The sequence below is a fragment of the Nothoprocta perdicaria genome, unplaced genomic scaffold (assembly GCF_003342845.1).
Source record: "Nothoprocta perdicaria isolate Ctin4 unplaced genomic scaffold, notPer1 scaffold_17, whole genome shotgun sequence".
NCBI lineage: Eukaryota > Metazoa > Chordata > Aves > Tinamiformes > Tinamidae > Nothoprocta > Nothoprocta perdicaria.
Window position 1 is genome coordinate 856,200 of NW_020454871.1, and position 22,055 is coordinate 878,254.

Genomic DNA, 22,055 nt, shown 5'->3' on the forward strand with positions numbered 1-22,055 from the left:
CCACGTCTGAGGAGAAGCTGCTGATGCTTCATGACTGCTCCCGAGAGCTGCCTGAATGTGTCTGTCCTGCATTTGATCTTACAGAAAGAAGTCTCCTACCATCACAGGATCTGTCTTTTGCAAAGGGAATTACTGCCACATTGATTTTAAGGAGCTGAACACAAAATGCCTTTTGTTTCAAACCCATAAAATTTCATGTACTATTAAGTACACTCGCACTTTTATTCRAAATTCCTTTTTCTTCTTTGTAACCATGTGTTAGAGAATAAGAAGCAGGCTAAGGGTTTCCTTGGTTTCCGAAAGAGACAGTTTAATGCAGGGTTCAGCTCTTGAGATCCTTCAGTTCAACCAAAGGGGCAGCAGTGGCAGTCACTTACATTACAAGACATTATGTCCTGGGACATGAACACGATGAAGGGCAATTACCACAGTCAGCTGAGACTGAGGTTTGCCTCTGCAACAGCTGGGATATGAGTTCATTTCTGAAAACAACATTAAAAAGGCTTTTTCAAACAAGGTCAAAAGATGCTCAAACTAGAACTTGTTGCCCGAGTTCCCTTTTGAAAGCTGAACAATTTCTCTAGTTTTCACAGAAGGATCAAACTTGCCTAATGAGCACCTCATTCCTTCTCTGGCCACTCTCCTTACACAGTAATCTCACCTTGGGGAATTGTAAAACAAAAAAAGGAGGCCACGCAAGCCTATATCGTATTTTACAAGCTATATTTTATTTTACAAGTTCTGAAGAGAGATGCACATAGCAAGACTAGGGATGCACTAACCAAAATGACTGTTAAGTGTATGTGGGTGCCCAGGAAGCTTTTGGATGCTCAGATAAAACATAAATAGAGTCCTGGACATGAGCGCACTGACCACTCACCATGTCACACAGGGTCAAAAAGCAAGACAGATTASAGGTGACAAGAAGCAAAGGGACGTGAGGAATAAGCAAAGCAAATTTGGCACAAAAGAGCAGTTGAAAACATCCTCATCTTGGATTTAAACTTTACATGAACAAAGAAAGAAGTCAGCGAGGAAAGGTGTATGCAATAGAGCTATACAAAAGCTATACTCTGGATTTGGAGAATCAAAATTCAAAATGTAGCTAAGTGCAGCTCCCTCTAATCCTCTGTATACTCATTTGTCAAACTCAAATATACCTAATTACAAGAAAATACTAAGCAGAAAACTGTAAATAGGGAACATAAGAAACCAGCAGGGGAAAGTGCCATGCCTATGAACCATTACCATGGGAGGCGCATTCACTTACAGTAATCAACTTCTAGTCTTGATCTACCCTCCTTTAGCAACTTCCACTTTAAACTAAGTGCTGATCTCCACATTTTAAATTGCAAATTACTTTTCTAAATCACTTAACATCTATCCTTGAAATTTCACATGTCAACAGCTCATTAATATCTACAGTAAATGTAGCTCTCTGAAAAGAACCCCAGATTTTACATTTATTGAGACAGATCGCTGGCCCAGAGAAATGGAGCTCCCTCAATTACTCTTTGGCAGCAGCTAACTTCAGTTCAAAATCCGTCGAAAGGAATTTATGGCAACACTGCAGTGAAGTGACTATTTTGAATAAGATAAGCTACTGTTGATGCTGATGCTTGGACAGTGTTTATAAATCAAACTGAGAATGCTGTATTTATAATAGGCCACTTCAAAACTATCTGCCATTATCACCTATGCAGTGATTACATATCACTAGGTAATTATCTGCCATAATCACCTATATATTATGATGAATGCAAACCTGGTTAGGGATTAAAATACAATGATCTAGACGTGATCATGAGTGCAAGAAGACCACTCGCAAATTCTTTATCTATATACATTTTCCACAGCTTGTATCTAAATTAACACAGATACTTGTAAAGAACGATAGAAATTCATCAAAATAGCACAGCAAACAAAGAAGTATTTCAATAACGTCAAATGTGTCTTTTGCAACTTAAGTCATGTCCCTTCAGAAAGGGAACACAAGTAGGTTAAAAAATATTAATCTGAATAGCAGCAGGGATTTCTTTTGTAATCAATTTTCAATTATTCTATAAGTTTGATAAAATTAAAATTGAAAATTCAATTAAAAATTAATATTTGATGATAAATAAAACTAAAATATTTAAATTCAGTCTGTTAGGAGGCTTGCCAGAGATCCAATTTTTCATCTAAAATTCAAATGACATCAATGGTGTCAAATTTCCCCCATTTTGCTTTTTAAAAAAATTTTTTTTTTGCAAGGGTACTAACTAACTTTAAAAAAAAAAAAAAAAAAAAGCAGATGGCAACTGAAATGTTTGTCTATTTATGGAAGGTTTTGTACAGCATAAACATTTTCATTTTTTGCCAAGATCTGCCTTGTAGACTGTGAATCAGTGAGCACACACACCAATTAAAACAGCACCCATTAACATAAATGAACAGAATCTCTATCGAGAACACCTTTCCACGACCTAATAAGCTTACTGCCTTCACAGGAGGTGGAAAACAACTCCACGGGAGAAAGGAAGCAAATGTGGAAACTTTCATTTCCATCACAGAAATAAACCATGTGTGAATGTAAATGAGCATATTTAAGTGAAAACAGTAATAAACAAAATCTGTATGCCACAGTTTTAATTGCCTCTTTATCTGAAGAGCACTTCATCATAGCTAAAACAAGGCATGGATAGAACAAATCCAAGTGCCACTGGCTAACTGTTGCTACAGATTTTGGTAGACAATGGATATGGAAAAATGAAGTAACAGAATAAGAGGTTCATTTAGTAAAAGCAAAGTAGCTTATTAATAATATATGTACTTTGGTTAAAAATCTAAACTTCATATTTTATTAATTCTAGATCTACTCAGTCTAAAACAAAGTTTTTGGTATTTTGGAGAGTGATTTAAGAGCTAATTCAACAATTACTGTTCCAAAGTGTTCTTGAAATTAATGTAGCTTTACASCTTTGCATGAAGGTCTTACAACAACTTCAGTAAGATCTGCTGGACTTGGTCATGCAAGCATTTGTGTTACTGTGGCAGAGTATCTATTAAATTTTCTAAAATTCCACAACTGTGGAAACAAGATCTTGAAAGCAGTCTTGGTTTCAACTGAATCACTGCTTATTCTGAATACAGAGCACTAGGTAATGTCTTGKTTTGTGCTATCTCCTTGCGATGTGAAATACTAGCATTAGTCCATCTAAGGACTTTTTTCCCTGCAGCTTTAAGAGTTTAGTCTAACAGAGACTGAAGACTTACTAAGATAAATTCTTAATCCTAGCTTCTTCTTGACAAAAAAACTACTTGTTCTGGAGTGCCCCACCTGTCCTCACTTTAATCCAGGACAGCCAGAGGTTTACAGGGAAAGTCAAGAGCCAACTGAGCAACTGCAAACYGTATTTTATGCAAACTAATGAGGTAGTCTTGCAAGCTTTGAACTTGTGAGGTACTTCAATTCAGAAACACACATATTTTAAAATGATGGGACCTTTTAAGGGCAATGCACCAAACCGACTGCAGAAATTTAATCTTGAATTAGTGCAGTTCAGAGAAATTGAGCACATTCCAGCATAAAACACTGGCAAAACTGAAAACATGTAAACTGGTTACAGCAAAAGTCTCTCAACCCCGGTGCTGTATACACATGTGCATGTCATGAGAACATGCACAGAAAGGCAAGAACTCAAAAATAAAATTTAAAAATAAAACAAGCTAAACGTGTAATTTTTGGCAGTCCAACTAACAAGCAGCGCATCTGCGTTCACAACATTCTTGTTACTACCACTCAAACCACACATTTTTCACTGTTTACCTAAAATCTGCAAGTATAAGCTAGATGGGAACAAGCAGGCTGCCTGAAACCACCACCCACACGGACTGTTACTGGTTATTAACACAGTTATGATTTCACAGTTAAATATTCATCAATTTATCAATAGTCAATATTATCAATATTAGTCAATATACTTCAAATAAAATACCTTCTATGCAAATACAGAGTATAAAATAAAATCTGCTTAGTAGTGATCAAGATTGTCTCAAAGAGGTTTCCTCTCATCTGTCTCTGTGGCAGATGGGAATCTTAACAATTTACTTTGGTCAGCTGATGCTCCAGAACTGGATCTCAAGAATACCTCAAAAGCCAAATTTCTAACCACAGTCGTGCGTATGTGTACAGTACTGAGCAGGTGTACAAATAAGCTGAGATTCAACCACCAAATACCCTTTTTTTTTTTTCCTCTCTAAACAACAGTATGCATCATGGTGTACTGTTACAAAGTTTATGTATAAAAACTGTTCTAATAGCGTTGGTAGGTTGCTGAAGAAAAGAAGCCAAGTGAGATACTAGACTCTTAAAAAGGTGTCATGAATCAGCTCATTTCAGGGGGATTCTGCAGTACTGTTCTTTCAGTACTTTCAGTTCTGCAGAATGATTTTGCATGGGAGAGGCAGAATAACACGTCCTGTTCATGTCCTGATTAATCAGACAAACATTTAATGATAATCCACTTAAATAAAAAATAGAAAATAAAAAATAAAAAAACACTTTTATTAATCTGTCTCTTGAGAACTGATAAAAACAGGATGCTAGAGAAACATTTTACCATTAGAAGATCAGATCTCAGTTAAAAATTCTCACACCAACAGAATGGGATAATTACAAGGGGAACCAGCAATCATTTGTATTAACGAAAGAGCAATCAACATGATCCTTGAGCACAATTACRTCCCAAAGTAGTAGCTGATATTCGAAAACTGACTTCCTTACAGAGGGGACAACCTAAAAATAAACATAATTTTTAGGGGAACCCTAAAGCTTAAGCGTGCTTAATGCCACATGAATGCAGAACACAAACGTTCAGAAACAAAAGGTTACAGTGATGTATGCAAACACACTGCTAATCGTTTCAACTGTTATGAAGGAATATTATTGGAATAGCTTACGAATCAACATGAAGAACTCTCTGGCCACTTCTGGAACATGCAGCTGCAATGATAGACTCAGGCAAACCTGAAAGGACACATGTCAAGTTTTAAAATTTAGTACACTAAGATATATTAACAAATGAAACAAAATCAGTGCTGAGTCAGTAACAAGCAACAAAACAAAAAGAATACATAATGCAATATGTTAAAGCTTACTGGACTAATAAAGAACAGAAGCTCTTACGTTGTACTTAATATTCCATTAAAATTTAAGACTCTTACTGACACAGAGGGGAAAAAAAAAAAAAAAGTTTAGCTAGCTTTATTGCTCCTGGAACCTGAAAAGCAGTCTGGAAAGCATTCAGCAAGGCTTAAATACACGCAACCATAGCATCATGATCTCTTTAAGCCTGAAGCGACAATGTTACCATCAGCATAAAATGGTTAACACCTCTGACTTTGGCCATTCCCACCCTTCCTTCCACAGGAAGTCAAAGGTTGGTTTGCAGTTGGTCCATGATGTCAATTGCATTTCTCAGAGTTACTATTTCGATGGATTATCACAAAAAAAAAAAAAAAAAAAAAAAAAAAAAAAGCTTTCTTAACTGGCAAAACAGAAGATATTGCAATAGTCCATACTGTTTCTACATGGGTATCTGTAGCACAGAAGGAACATCAGAAGCGAAAGGGACGAACAGTTTTATCAGTTCAAAGGACACTCATTCCATAATCCAGACAGGTCTATAGGTAGCAGTCACTTCAAAATCAGAAGACATCAGAAGTTTTCTACTCTTTAAGATACCACAAAGTGCTCTGTCCACCCTGTTTCACAGGCAGCACTTGTGGTGTATGCTAAATGGTTACTTAGAGCAATGAGGGAGGCCAGAGGTTCTAACACAATGGCAGGATTTCAAAATCAGGACAATTAATTCAGTAGCTGGCAGATGCCTATGTTTTATATGTTGATATGTAATTTTTGACAGGCAGAATAGTGACATGTTAAGTACAACTCAGATGAACAGCTCAAATAACTTCAGGATGAAAAGCATCTAAACAAATATACTGCGAGTGGTAAAGGTCTGTGCCTTATATTTGAAATGTCTCTGATAAAATCTTACTTAAAGTTCTTTAAAGTAAGAACACAAAAGATAAGTTATTAAGAACAAAGAAACAATCATACTTCTGACAAAGAAGATACCCAGTGGTACSACACGCTTAGGACTGTCACAAGATGCTGGATGCAAAGTCTTCTTCATGTGAAAGCCAGTCAAGCCTCAGCTGGCCTCCCRAGCGTCTGCATGGATGTTTCATTTCTCTGCATCGATCAACTATTCGGTTTAACTGAATCTATGATTAACATTTGCAGCTCCCAAAAGAGAAAAATATTTTCTTTTCCTTATTTTGACGCAGAGATTATTATTCTAGAAATGAAATCGAGAAGCTTGTTTCTCCTTCCAGATTGATAAAAGCAACTGAGAACACGTAAAACATCCCCAGTGCTGCCTGGCTGAGCGGGCCTGGAGTTATAGCTACCAGGGCATAACAGATTGCTCTAAACTCGATCCAATTGATACTATGGTGGAGGTCTGTTCTTCTATTAACCTTGGATGAAATTGTTCCCTAAATTAGCTTCCTCACTCTTGAAAGCTGGCATCAATTTTCTTCTGCAGCCCTTTGCTTCTAAGGTACTGTGGCCCCTGCAGTACCCACAGGCAGCAGAATGAGAATGTGTAAGAGAGGCGACGGCCACGATCTGAGCTGCTGGAGAGGCTCTTAGAACCACTTGATGGAGCAAGGAGTCACTTATTGCTATGTGACACAGTTTGGGGAAACTAAAGAAATAAGACTGTGCTGTGGCCACCTGTTTCGGAATCCTGTTCTCCATCTGAAATAAAACCACAGAGGAAAAAAGGCAGCTTCACCAAATGCAAATTACTCCAAAATGTGATCCGTGATTGCATGAACTTAGGCATTTCACTGACACTGATCTGAAAACTTTAAACTGAAATGCTTCTGAAGGTCCAAAAAGAGGGCTGAGAAGATTCCAAAATTTCTTGTCCACAGTTTGGTTTGAAGATAATGACTTATGACTGCTTTCATCCAACCGCAGGATAAAGGTTATGTCCATAAAACTGATTCTGAAGTTACATTGACGTCTAACGAGCAAGTAGGCCTGGACGTCTCCCTCTCATGAAGGATTACTCTAAATCTCTAGCCATTCATCCCTCTTTGGGGTCAGGTTTTGTTAGCCTAAGGAATGAAGRACTTGCTCAGTGTTGTAATGTATGCCACTCATGATGCTTAATCCTTTTGAACAGATCATTGAATATCCCTCCAACAACCCAGAACAAAGATCAGCAAGGCCTAAACTACACATAGATAAATACAAATGTATTTCCTTCTATCTGTATGAAGCACTAAAATTTGCTGCACAAGACTCCAGGGCYACACCAAGAGCAGCTGCTGCACCAGAAGAAAGTGATCTAGCAAACCCAGTATAAACACTAGGTTCATCACAAGCTTTGATGAGGAGCAGAGTTCACTTCTGACAGCTTTAGCGTTTGCTACCACTTCTTTAAGTACAATCTTCTTATACTCTGTAAGAGGCAGATTGATCTCAACAGCTACTGCACATGCAGCCACTACAAASTGACCTTGCAGATCTCTGTCTGGTTGTTACTAATCAAAATTCTGATCAAACTTCTTGAACTCAGATCAGGGTAACCTCTATTTACACGCATTTTTCGTTCTTCTTTGAGAAGCAAAATGTAATTTCAAATTCATCAATGATAACAATTTTTTGCAAATAATACAAGAAATACAAGTATTAGCTATGCCTTATATAGTTATCAAAATGTTTGTTGAAATTTTAGTTTTAGTTYCCCAAAATGAAAGTTGAATATAAGTGCTAAATCAGAAAGCTCTTTTCTTGAGCTTTACAAAGCTTTGAAAAAGGTGGCATCTTAAACAGAATAGTTATAACTCACTTCTGTGAAATCTAAAATTAATTTTCAAACTTACATATTGTRTCTCTTACAGTCAGCAGCCATCTGTAACACTATAATAATGCACTGCCTCTTGGAGTGACCTCAAATGGATTCATTAAATGTCCCTAACAGTTTATACACTGAAAAGCTGCATATGCACAGAAGCATCTCAGTTCCTCATTTCTCCTTGAAAACTATTTTCTAGTCATCCAGCTGATACGCTTTTACTGAACTACATGAGCTTCTTGTTGAAAAAGGTTTAAATGTTTAATTTGCTTTGCTGTATCTAATAAATAAATCACATTCCATAATACAAAATGTTGAAGGGAAATATATTCAGACTGTAGGATAGAGACAATTTCAAAACAGCAATCTTGTTGAGTCAGACCAACTGTAATAAATTTTGTTTGTATCTGAACTTCTAAGAAGAGAACAGCAGCTGGTTCTGAGGAAGCTTCCTAGATATTGCACGATATCTGTATACAACGAAAAACACGGAACCTCGAAGCTGGTGCAAATACTTAGAAAAGAGACCAGGTAGACTCTTCTTGTCCAAATAAAAATGCCAGTACCTAATTCATTATTAAAATCACGCTCAAACAAAAATGTTCTCTGAGGGGCATGGAGAGGAAAAAAAAATTATTAATCAATAGCAGAATATGTATTCTGAATTAGACTACAAAAATACAGAAGATTAACAATTATGAGCTGCATGAGTCTTAAGTGTATTACCTAAAGATTTTGCTTGAATCAAGGTAACATGCAAACTATAACCCTGTTTTTGGTAGGCCACATTTGAACTACAGGTAAAAGCAGATTTCTTCAGGGTAAGAAATTCTTTTTACTTGAAAGGCACAGCAGGTTTATTTTCTCAACCAGAGGACTACTCTTCAGTATAAAAGATAATTTTCAAACAAATAATTTCAAACTTATCTATTAAAGTCAACAATAAGTAAAATCCAGAAGACTTCATAGTGTCTTCAAAAAAAAAGAAGTAATTGTATTAAATAATGAGTGTTTGGAAGCAGGTTTCTCTAGCACGTGCCAATCTATGAGAATCTGTTTTTTGCTTTACATGACAATTCATTACTAAGGTTTATTCTGACCCAATCTTGTAGTATCTTTTTCTTTCTTTTCTGCCCCCTTACACAAAGGGAGTCCTCTCCTTTCCTACAGATCTTTCAAGTGTTTCATAGAAGGGGTTTTAAAGAGTTGGTGCTGYCCATTTTATTAGAGTGCTTTGACTGTCTCTAGAGCAAACCCAGGGCACCAGCGACTTAAGCAGAGACAAGTCCTTGTAGCAGGACAGAATTAACACTCACCTACCACTGCAATGATGTTTTCTGCTGCAAACAGACAAATACCTATTTTAGAAATTCCAGTCTGAATCCATGTCAGGAGAAATACTCTGAGATTTTTATAAAGTAGTTTTTGAGGCTCGACATGCAGATAACATACCGTACACTTTTAATAGCAATATCACAGGATTCCAGGAAGAAAAAAAAAGAAAAAAATGGTGGACTGAGGAGAGCAATAAAAGGTTACTGTACAGTGAATCTTCCTACCAGGAGAGCAAGGGACATTTCACAATATTTGACAGAATCCCATTCGAGATACCAGTGAGAGTCCAAGTCTCCGAGGTTGTCACAGCAACTCTGCTATACCAGCAAGCTCAGAACAGGCAGGCTCCCAAAACAAGCACGCTATTTGAGTCATGTTAAGAAAATCTGGTGAGAAGGTAAAGGTACATTTACCCTTGCAGGATATTTAAAAAAAAAAAAAAAAAAAAGAGAGAGAGAGGAGGTGGAACGGAAAAATAAAAGCTGTGTGTCTGATGCTTCCGTAGACAGGTAAATTATTTGTAAATAGCAATAATAACGTGGGACTCCTTCCTACTTATTAACATTACTATTCAATACTGCCCTATTTGTTGGCAATGACTACTGAGATTGAGGAGGGAAAAAAAAGAAATCAAAAAACAGAGATTTATATAAAGTAGTGTAACCAAAATTTCAACACAGAAGATGCATTAGAAAATATTTCAGGCAGATCCTTAAAATATCTTGCAGTCATAAAAACATTAGGAGTTATCCATTTTTCAAAATTATGTTTTTAATCASAATCTCCAATTTTGCGCAGCATAATTCATATCTATAATATTTAGRTTAGCTTCTCCTGATTATATTTTTAAAATTTTATTAGTATTTAGAAATGAATTTTCCTACCACTATGCTTATATAAGATAAACATAAAGTACTTACACCACTCCCGGCATATAGAACAATAAATAATAGATTCCCCTGACAGGACTTTGATGACCTAGCAAAGCCCGAGTGCTTTCAGCCAAAATCATATGAAACCATAAATCACTCTATTTTATGGAATATTTCAAAATGGATTCCTGCTTTCTACCTTGAAAGTCATTTCATGTGTTATTTATAACCAGTGAAGACCAGAATGGAAGGAAAATTGCATAGAACTAGAAAATTTACTGTGACTGCTTTTATAAAGARTAACTCCTTTTAGAAAAAAAATAGAGTTACTGGCAGACAAACTTGTGAATACAGCCACCTTTTAAAGAGTAACACCCTTTATTTTACAGCTTCACCATAAGSTAATACAGGCTTCCTGTAATATCAGAGATAGGTTGGAAACTGAATTAAAACGGAATATAATCCAAGCAACTGCAGAAACACAAAGCTAAGGGTAATCCTGCATGCTTATCCACACCACTAAAATAAATACATACAGCCACATGATAAATATTTGTACTTAGTGATTTCTGCCATAACTTGAGCATTGATGAATGTTTTGCCTTTGAATTTTCCTGCATGATAATTGTCTAAAGATAAAACATACCTTTACTTTTTAAAAGTTTAGACCTAAGTACCATTCTCCCCTCAAAATAGATGTTTTTTTTCTTGAGACAGTTACCAAAGAACTCAAAATATTCTCTTCCTAAATAGGTACTAGCATTTCAATACCTACACCTACTGCAAAAACCGACCTCATAAAAGCTTATCAATAACAAACTCACTTCAATGAGCACGACTATTGCCCACTTGAACAAGCATTTGGGACATCAGCCTTCCCAAATTAGGTACTGCTCACTGTTAGATAAATAGACTTCGTTGAATATTGCTTTCCAAAGACTAGACTTTCTGAAACACCAAAACTACTTCGTAGATTAAGGATATTTGTGAACAAGCTACTTTGTGAGAGAAATATCCAATGAAGTCATTTATGTCTGGTTAGAGTAACTTGACCATAGCACTATATTAAAAAGCAGGGATATGACAGTCTTCAGGAGGGAGGACTGGGAGGAGAAAGACAGAGAGACGAAAAAGATGACTTAAATGACATAAAAGAATAGAATTAAAAACAATGCTGAAATAGGGTTTTTAATTCTCACATGTTATTTTCATTAGAAATTTAAGATACGAGAGGTTTTATATCATATGGTTGTCCAGTTTTCTTTCAAGTCTTGGATGTAGCTTCCACAATTTTAATGAAAACCTTGCAACTGGATCATAAAGCCATCAAACAAAGGACTAGTATTTTTGTGTAATACACAATACACAAAAATACTTTCGCAATATCTTGCTACAAAAGTGTTTTCATAAGACAATGTTTACCTAGGAGAAGAAAAAATTACTTTCTTCTGTAAGTGAATTTACTTTTACCAGGGAGATATCAAAGTACTAACTCAACATAAGCATTAGGTTAAGTGGAGCACTGATGACTAAAATTTCACATGAGGTTTCATTTTCATTAAGCTCACTATGAGAAGGGAAACTGTTTCACTAGGGGAAACAGTTAAAYGACCCTGAATTTGGGGGGGGGAATCAAATATAATCTTACCATTCAATCTAATCACTAAAATTAATCAATGCACAAATTATAAAACCAGAAAAAGGCCACACATGAAGAAAAGAACGTCATTATTACTAAACATTTATAAAGATCATTAGCACAGTAACAATCCAGTTATTCCAAAATCTGTGTTGATTACAATCAAATATCCAAATGTACCATGACTATAACATCTGAAAACAGATACTTAAAGACATGGCTAAAATATTTACTCAAAGTCACTTGTAAAAAGAGGCRATGAATAAAAGCTGTATTTCATGGCAACATTATATCCTGGATAATTTTATATAGAAAAGAAATATTCAATCAACTGTATCAGTCACCCTTTACATATGTGCTGGGCAAAAAGTAGATGCACAGGAACGAGAGAATTTTTATATTTTAGTAATCAATTTGAAAAACCTTCAAATTCATTCTAAGAAGACCCTACAGTAAACCAACAGCTCTAAAATACAGTGTTAAATACAACTCCACATCAAGCAGCCATGTTTCCGAGAGAGAATTTAGCTCAAGGAAATTCTCCCTCCCTGGCACATATCAAACCTCCAGTATGGGAGGCTCACTCCCAGTCAGGGAAGGTCACATTCSATGGCTGGCACAGACCATCCCAAGGACAGCAGAGCCTGAAGTGCCTCTGATGTTGAGCCTATGGCGTCAAGTGAATAYTGTTAAGAGAGTGGCCAAGAGTGCACAAACTGTTACGATGGGGACATCCTTCCACCAGCCCTTTTTCTCAGGGAGCAGCCAGGCACTTAGCACAGGGGTCACCCCRGACAGGCGCTGCACGAGAGGGGAAATGAAAGACAGCAGGAGGCAGCAGGCTGCCACCCCCGGCATCCATCAGCTGCCCTGCGTGTGACACTGTGACGTCCCGGGGCAGAGCAGGCTCCACCGCATCCTGCCTTCCACAGGAACTGCAGAACCTCWGCAAGAAAGTTCTGGCGGGACAGAAGGGTTCAACTCCTGCACAAGCACCACGAAAACAAAAGCTATGTGTCAGTTAGATGATAACAGTCAGCTCTATTAAAGATATACCACCTTCACTAGCTTCCTTAGCAGCTAGAATAGCTCCAACCACTACTAGCTACTGTTTTCACCTTTTGGCCGCCTTAGTATGTAAAAGAGCTAAATAGATTGACATTGATATCAAAAGCTTCATGACATCACTATCATTTTGTACGCCACTATCTATGTAAATATGATTCTTTTCCTGGCAGTAAAGACTGAATTACTCTCATGAATCACAAAAAGATGCATAAACACTTTAACATTCTGCTCTGTTGGTTTGGTATTTCAGCCTTTCATTGTCTCCCATTCTTCTCATGAACCCAAAATTCACAGATCTGAACTCATATGAAAGCAACAGGTTTACTACAGGGCTTTTATAGGGTACAACAGGACTAAGAATCTCTTAACTGGCTCAAAAACTTTAATTTTTCATTTTTGATTATATTTTAAGTCAACAATGAGAAAACTRTATTTTTTTCATTTCTTACAAATCCCAGAACTAAATCAGAAGCTCTTTGAGGCTTCTATACCAACTACACCAACACTGAAGGTAACTGTTTTTAACTGGCACACACTCAACATAGCAAGAAACTCACTCCATTCCAAATGGCTTAAAAATGGCTTAAAAAAGGCTCAAATCTGAAAGGCAGACCTTAATTTGACAAAGTAATGAATTCAACAAATGGAGTTCCTGACTTCACATGAAAAGCAGAAACATTTAGAAGTGTCTTTCTTGCTCTTGTGCTCAGAACACCACCCCGAGCAGACCTGGGGAGATCTCCATAGAGGCCTGCAAGATATCCTTGTAAATTTGGGACTACTGACACTAATGTTTTGATCACATTATAGACTAGAGCTCAGGGCCAAATTCAAGGTTTTTGGGAGGGAGGGAAGGGATTATGGCTCATCAAGAGCCATTTGGACTAGGCCACTAYGATCCCAGCTCTGTATAACAGGGATATATTTCAATATACATCCAGATGTTTCAATATATTTCATAAATACGATACACAAGCAGAAAACATCTTACTTCTGAAGGAATACTTAGACAGTGTCATGGTGTCTGTTGCAGTGAGAGGTTTCAGACCCCATCAGCACTTGTGGAACAGGAAACAGGGTATCCAACATCTTTCAATCATGTTTTCGCAAACACTCAGTAAAATATACTTTAAGCAGAGACCTCAAAGATGCAATCACGGAGTTAGGGGGAAAAAAAAGAAAAAAGAAACCAACCTTGATAGCTTCATTCTCATATCAAGAGCAAAAACACTCGCACATTTCATGCATACATTGAAGTCACACTGACTTTAATTCTCCAGAGCAGAAAAGCGACCTGGTAGCTCGGCCATCCCGGGGGCGCTGCAGACGAGAGCCCCGCGGGCTCGGGCCCGGGCTCGAGCCAGTACCGGGCGCGCCGGAGCCGCGCAGGCGGGTGTGGGTGCCGGCCCCAGGCCCGCTGATCCCGACACGGCGCGCCCGCCGCCCCCGCGGGGCTGCCCCTCCGTGGCGGGGCTGCCCCCCCACCGCGGCACCCCGGTCCCCCCGGCCCGGCCCGGCCCGGCTCCCCCCGCCGCGTACCGGTCCCTACGACCACCACGTCAAACTCCGTGGGCAGGTTGTCCGCCATCTTGGGAGGGGCGCCGCGCCGCGGCTCCCGCCGGCGGAAGCGGGGCGCGCCACGGGTGGGACTTCCGGCGTCGACGCGCGGGGCCTGCTGGGAGTTGTAGTCGGTACCACAGCCAGCTGCACAGTGATGCTTTGTAATTTAACGGATATTTTCAGTTTTTAATTTAATCCTCGGCGGGCTCAGGGAGCTCTTGACATCGGACGCAAACGTCACCCTGTACTGATGGCTCAGAAACCTGATAAAAAAACACCTGTGCTCTCTTGGCCTGTTGGGCCAACTGCTCATCCCCTAGTTCCTACCAGGGACTTTTAATCTCTAGCACCGATCTTATCCTGATCTCTCAGTTTACATCCCTTTGCATGTTTAGACCTCTTTAGCCAATCCTATCTTAAGTAGAAATGCTCACAGCAAAAATGACTTTACTCAATGGCGAAAGTAAGATTTTGTGGATTTCTTCCTTAAATGGGATCTGATTCCTTAGGAAGTTGTATTCTCTACATTTTTTTCTGCCTACTGACTGACACACTGTTAAATTTAAAGTTGAGTCATGACAGCTGTCATGTTCAGCACAACTTAAACTTGGCAGTATTACAGGATCACAGAAGGGTTGAGGTTGGAAGGGACCTCTAGAGATCACCCAGTCCAACCCCCTGCTCCAGCAGGGACACCCAGAGCTCGGGGCACCCGGTCACATCCAGGCGGGTTTGGRAGATCTCCAGAGCAGGAGCCTCCACAGCCTCYCTGGGCAGCCTGTGCCAGGGCTCTGGCACCCTCACAGSAARGAAGTTSTTYCTCACATKCAGATRGAGCTGCCTGGGTTTCAACTTGCACCCATTGCCCCTTGTCCTGTCACTGGCCACCACCAAGAAGAGATTGGCCCCTTCCTCCCTACATTCTCCCCTCAGGTACTTATACTTATTAATCAGATCACCTCTCAGCCTTCTCCACAGRAAACAGGCCCGAGTCACTCAGTCTTTSCTTATACAAGTGATGCTCCAGCCCCTTAATCACCTTYKTCGCTYTCCGCTGGACCCTCTCCAGAAGCTCCAMATCCCTCTTGTCCTGGGGATCCCAGAGCTGTCCCCAGTGCTCCAGGTTTGRCCTYCCCAGAGCTGAGCAGAGGGGYAGGATCCCCTCCCTGCCCTGCTGACAATATCCTCCTGTTGCAGCCAGGAGCCCATTGGCCTCYTTGGCCACGAGGGCCCTGCTGCCTCATGGTTAACTTGGTGTCACCCAGGACTCCCAGGTCCCTCTCTGGGGAGCTGCTCTCCAGCWGGGCAACCCCTAATGTGTCCTAGTGCCTGGGGTTATTCCTGCCCAGGTGCAGGACCCTGCACTTGTCCTTGTTGAACCTCATGAGGTTCCTCTCTGCCCAACTCACCAGCCTGTCCAGGTCCCTCCCCACAAGCCCAGCCCTCCGGAGTGTCGGCCACTCCACCCAACTCGATATCATCCACAAACTTGCTCAGGGTCCCCTCTGTGCSCTCGTCCAGGTTGAAAAGCACCGGGCCCAGTACTGACCCGTGGGGGACACCACTGGCCACAGGCCTCCAACTGGACTCGGCCCCATTTATCACCACCCTCTGAGCTCTGCCATCCAGCTGGTTCTCAATCCACCTCATGGTGCACTCATCCAGACCACTCTCCTGRAGCTTTCCTATGAGAATATTATAGGAGACACTGTTGAAAGCCTTGCTGAAGTCAAGGTAGACACGGCTCTCCCCTCGTCCGGCCGGCCAGTCATCCATCATAGAAGGCTATAAGGTTCATCAGACATGACTTCCCCTTGGTGAATCCATGCTGACTGCTCCTCAACACCTTCTTCTCCTTCATATGCCTGGAGATTCTCTCTAGGATGAGCYGCTCCATCACCTTTCCAGGGACRGAGGTGAGGCTGACCGGCCTGTAATTGCCCAGCTCCTCCCTCTTGCCGTTTTTGAAGACTGAGAGAGAGGCTGAGCAATAACCTCCACCAGTTCCCTCAGCACTCTTAGGTGCATCCCATCGAGGCTCACAGAMACGTGGGTGGCCAGTTTGCCTAAGCGATCCCTAAMCCAATCCTTCTCGACCAGCAGAGGGTCTTCCTCTCGCCTGTTTCTCTCTCTTTAACCTGAGTTCTACAGTTCATGGAGAGTGGCCTTAGCAGTAAAGACAGAGGCAAAGAAGGCATTTAGTAACTCTGCCTTCTCGRCATCCTCCGTCACCAAGGCCCCCTCCCCATTCAGCAGTGCACTAACATTTTCCCTAGTCTTCCTCTTGCTGCTGACATATTTATAGAAGCCCTTCCTGTTGTCCCTGACATCCCTYGCCAACCCTAATTCCAGACGGGCCTTGGCCTTCCTCGTTGCGCATCTGCATTCTCTGGTGATGTGCCTATACTCTTCCCATGTGGCCTGGCCCTTCTTCCACATGCTGTATGCTCTTTTTTTTCTCATTCACTTTGCCCAGCAGCTCCTTGCCCATCCATACAGGTCTCCTGGCCGCTTACTTGACTTCTTTCTTGTGGKAATGCACCGATCCTGAGCTTGGAGGAAGTGGTGCTTGAATATCAGCCAGCTCACCTGGACCCCCTTTCCTTCTAGGACCCTGACCCAGGGGACTACTCCAAGGAGCTCCCTGAAGAGGTCAAAGTTGGCTCTCTTGCAGTCCAGGGCTGCAATCCTGCTTCTTGCCCAGCTTCCTCCACRCAGGATTGGGAATTCCAGTATCTTGTGGTCACTACAGCCCAGACTACCCCTAACCCTCAGACTTCCCATTAGAGCATCTCTGTTTGTCTCATCAACCACCTGCACCAAGAAGTTATCTGCAATGTTCTGCAGGAACCTTCTGGACTGTTTGTTGCTGGCTGTGTGATAACTCCAGCAGACAGCATTATATTAGTGTATTAGTTCATTGATTTTAGTCATTAATTTCATGTCCTTCATTTTTTATTGCCATATGAATTAGATGCTGGACTGAACTTTGTCCTGGTCTGCATTTAAAACCCTTCTATTTTCCTGAACACTGTAATTAACATTAACTCTTCATTTACAAACTCCTTGCTTGCACTCCAGCCCTGTTTCACCCCGGCTYCAGGGTACGGAGCAGTGAAGAGGGGATCAGGGTGAAACCACACGCTGAAAATCGCCCAGGCTGAGCAGAGAACGGCAGGACACGAAGAGCCACGGTTAGACCCAGCACTGCAGGAAAAACAACCAGCACAGAGAGCCGCGGCGGCATCAAGGACATAATGGAAATGTTGCTTTTTATATTGCATTTAATGACTTGAAAGAGTTTAAACTAATCTCTTACTATTATTCATTGTGTATGATTCTATTAAAGTCTTAAGACCTTAAATCAACAATAACAGTAAACCAGCCAGCAGCCTGTTAACACCTTGTTAAAAGCTCCCTGCTCACATGGTGAAAGAAGGGTGAAAACAGTATAAATCAAGTAATGGAAACCAGAGACCACCTTACCCCTGGTGCTGCCAGGCTTGCCAGAAGAGCACAGAAAACAAATCTCTCGCAGGAAGCACCACGCAGGGTAAGACTACAAACTCTGTGTCTGTAGGCATCAGTCTCTGGTTAACAGGCTAAAAAACACATAGCGGAAAATCAGTAGTCACAGATTTAGATATAAAAGTAGTGAGATGTGCTTGGCTGGTCCTTTCACACTTCCAGCTGTCCCCCAGGAATTTTAAAGCCACTTCCATTTGGTTCCTAAGTCCTGCTCCCCAGGCTGAAGTTTCCATGTCTTTAACCCCCAACAACAGCTATGCAGCTCCTGGCCTACGTGCGCTGGGGAACAAAGTGCCCTCTATTGCTTGGGTCTTTTTGTCTCAGAAAAGACAAATTCTCCTCTCCCAACCTCCTCTTGCTGAGAGAGGCAATCCTCATGAAAATATAATTCATTGTGAAAACCTTCTTTATTGTTTAGCATAATTCTAGGGCACTAGAATAAAGCTATTTCACTGTCAATGTCTTACTGTTTCTCAAGTGCTTAAGTATTTATCTCACCACAAACTGCTGTTGTTTGGTTCTGTGAGTTCCTGTTAGCTTCATTCATAAGATGCAATCAGTGCAGTCCTATTTCATGATGACAGTCATTATCCACTGGACCAGAAATTCTTCTTAGCACTATTTATTTGAGAAAAAAATGATTATTCAGGATCTTTAACTGCTAGGTCTGTCAGCCCCATCCAATGCAAAAATGTTTCCCTCCGCTTTGCAGTTTTAATATCAGCAAATGCTGAAGTAAAATATTCAAATATGAATTATTTTTATGAGGATTTCATGGGCCCTGAGAAAACGTCTTACCATGTTTGTCTCTTTAGCTATTTAATTGCAATGTCATAGTAACAGAAAGCAGCATACCCAATTCTGCATGGATGAATAAGCACATTCAATAAAGAAGATTTAACAGAGTAAATCAAACACTGGATTAAACATTTTCTGCATAACAGACCACAAAATGGGCATTCATTTTACCAATAGATCCTCTACATTAGAAACAAATAGAAATGCACACCAACATAATTAAACTGCATATTCTGTGGCCTGATTGCAGTATTTCCCTGTATTTTATTAAACTAGGTCTCATCAATTAGAATTACCAAAAAGCATTGAAGAATGCACTCCGACAAGACTAAATGTACTTTTTTACCATTTATATTAAATAATTTGCTTTTCTTTGTTTAATTAAATAATTCATCAACTTCATTCATATTCCTTTGCATTTCAGCAAAGGTTTCATACACTACTTATTCGTAATAGTTCAGAAAGACACATGAAAATATCAGTTTAGGATTCCATATTAGTATTCTTCAAAGCAGTCTTCTTTCTGTAAGCAACTTTTCCTGCCTTTATTTCAAGCAAAACATATATCTTACAAAAAGCTGATTTCTTTGCTTCATAGCTTTTACTGTGATTTTCACTTATTCACAGAATTAACTTTTTTTTTCTTTAAAATCTGTATAGTTAATATCCAACTTTATCAGGATACTTGCAGAAATCTCAGCAAAACTCAAAGAAGTATTTTTWTTTTTAATTTTTTAAAAATTATTTCCACAGGTGGAAACACTGAAGCTCAAGGCCATAGAGAAAGTCAGGAAGAATCAGCATTGTAATTATGGAGTTCCTAATTATCTCACAGATCTAATCTGTGATGATTCCATCAAGTATTTATTCATCAAAATCAAAAAGCAGTATTTTCTTTATACTCAGTTTGGCCCTTTTTGGAATGATGACGAATAATACTTTTTTTTTAATTTAAGTTATACGGTATCTTTATCCTGCAGAGCCTCCACATGTGAAATCTCATTGTTATTGTTTATTTTCTTCACTCAGTGGATACACAATTTAACTCTGCTTGTGCACCAGTTGGAATCAGGTTCAGCAGCAGAATCTGGCCTATTAGCTGCTTGAAACATCTACTGAATAACCTGATTTATCCCAACTAAATGGCTCATTAGTTCGGGCAGTAGGAAAATGTTTGTGTGTTGCTGAAGTTATGCATGGTTGTCATATAGAGTTTGCTGTTATGCAACTGCCAGTCACTCAAGCATGCACAAACTAGATTGTTCATTAACTACAGGAACAGCCACTCTACGTTCAAGCACGTTGGGGACAAAATATTTCCGTCGAAATTTCTTTTAAACCCTGTTACACGTTTATTCTATTTTCTTTCTTTTTTTTTTTTTTTTTTTTACTGCTGTTTGAAATTTTCTTTTTCCTTGTCTCTGTTTGCAGTAATTACTCTCCATTCCCAACACACCCAATACTTTTACTTGGGCTTTATTCCCTAAAATCCACAGTGAGGCATTCAGTTCTGCATTGGTCTTTCACGTTATGGATTTCGGATTTTGCACATTCTTTAAATGAACATTTGACTACCAAATCCATGGAAGGGCAGATCACTTRCCCTTGAAGTGGAGACCTACTGAACAACTAGATTCAGAAAAAAAAATCTTTATTTGGATTGCCATAAAACTATGATATTTTTCATTACATGCAATAGATGGTGTTTTGAAATTGGCTCGATTCCTTCTTTTGTGCTCTGTAACACTGGCTAAAATCACTSCTATAATATGTACATTCTCACGGCTATATGCAGGACAATTTTTCAACCACTTAAGTGTGTTTTTTGAAAAGATTCTCCCACCTTCCTGATTTTCATTCTGCCTTTTTTTTTTTTTTCTTGAAAAAAGTATCTTTTTAGTAGTGCTGCTAGATACAGAGATAGAACTGTGTAAAACATTCTGGAAGTTGAAATGTCAATGCCTTGCAGAAGGAAAAAAGAAAACAAACAAACAAAAAACCAGACTGCTTGGTTCAAGTTCAGCACAAACTCCTCAGGAACTTCTGACAATGCTTTGGGTTGTACACTGTAATTTTTTAAAGCAAGGTTGTCCTCTTCAGTAGCTTCCCTTGYTTCTCACATGTACTGCAATATGTTCTCTACTATATTTAAATACCATACTTAGATATTCTTAGACACACTCCTGTAGATATACTTAGTCTCTACTATATCTAAGAGGACATATCTGAGAAGACATAGTATTTCTGGCAGAAGTTTGTGCATCACTTTTTAACTCTTTCATTTCAGGTTCTTGTTCAAAGGAGTAAAAGAAGATGCAACGTACCACCACTGTGTTATCATTCCGTAAATGAAATTTAAACGGCGCTTAAAAGAATTAGAACTCCCCAAACCAAGACTAGTTAATGAGAGGTCAAAATCAGCTCTCTGAGCAAACATTTTCTTTGATGGATATCAAGGTTATCCTGCTCTGCATTAACCAAAAGCCTGGTGCCAATGCTCTGGAATCTGATCTGGAAATATGGCAGATTTTTAAATTARTATTAGGCATTATGCCAGTTAAACCACAGAAAATATAAGGTAATTGTCTGACCACAGCACATGAAATAGGTTGATTTACTCAGACATGAGATAGAATTCTGCTTTCCACATTTAAAGATTTCTCACTTGCTAAATGTGAAATAACTAAAACCTATCATACTCTTCATCAAATGGGTTGGTTTTAAGATAGAGAAATAGATAACCCCAAAATGACCACAGGAGAACCAGTAAAAAAAATGGTATACTCATAGGAACAATTTTCCAATAAGCTCAGAATCTCAGATTTGCTGGCAAAGTATTTTGCTTTGCACAAATAAAGCAGATTTTATAACATGTATATGCCTGAAATGGTAGTAGTAGACAAAGCAGTACTGAAATTAGAGCTATTAGACTTTTCTTCCTCCACCAATTGCATGATGATTTTTATGCCTGGCAAACACACCAGCTCCTGCCCAAAGTGAGTTGAGTCATAAGGATGGATTCTGACCCCTGACCAAATCTTGGAAAAAAATAGTGGTCATCTTGAGGAAGAAATGCAGGGAAAAAGTAGGAAGATACAGGGAGAAAAGCTAGAAAAGGTCTGTAGCAAAGATYTATGAAGCAAAGAAGCTTGTGATGAGCTTGCTGAAGAGGATAAGACTAACAAGGGCCGCCCGCCGCTGGGGAAACTTGGGAAGGACCGTGGCAGGAGGATAAGCCTTCCTTCTGCGGGGATAATTTGAAGCACTAGTTTTGACTAATGCAAGATAATTTATAAGAGAAATCAGACAACAGAACTTAAATATATTTGGACATTCACA

General features: G+C 39.5%; 1 protein-coding gene across 2 annotated transcripts in view; it reads right to left on the reverse strand.

The window, feature by feature from the left end:
• Positions 1–14,418, reverse strand: part of CHM (CHM, Rab escort protein 1) — a 55,337-nt gene extending 40,919 nt beyond the window's left edge. For both annotated transcript variants that reach the window (XM_026035969.1, XM_026035967.1), the window contains exons 1-2: positions 14,370–14,418; positions 4,942–5,008 (exon numbers count right to left, since the gene is read on the reverse strand). In XM_026035969.1, coding sequence (XP_025891754.1) covers positions 4,942–5,008; positions 14,370–14,418 — 116 coding nt within the window. The remainder of the gene's footprint in view (positions 1–4,941; positions 5,009–14,369) is intronic.
• Between the last annotated feature and the right edge of the window lie 7,637 nt (positions 14,419–22,055).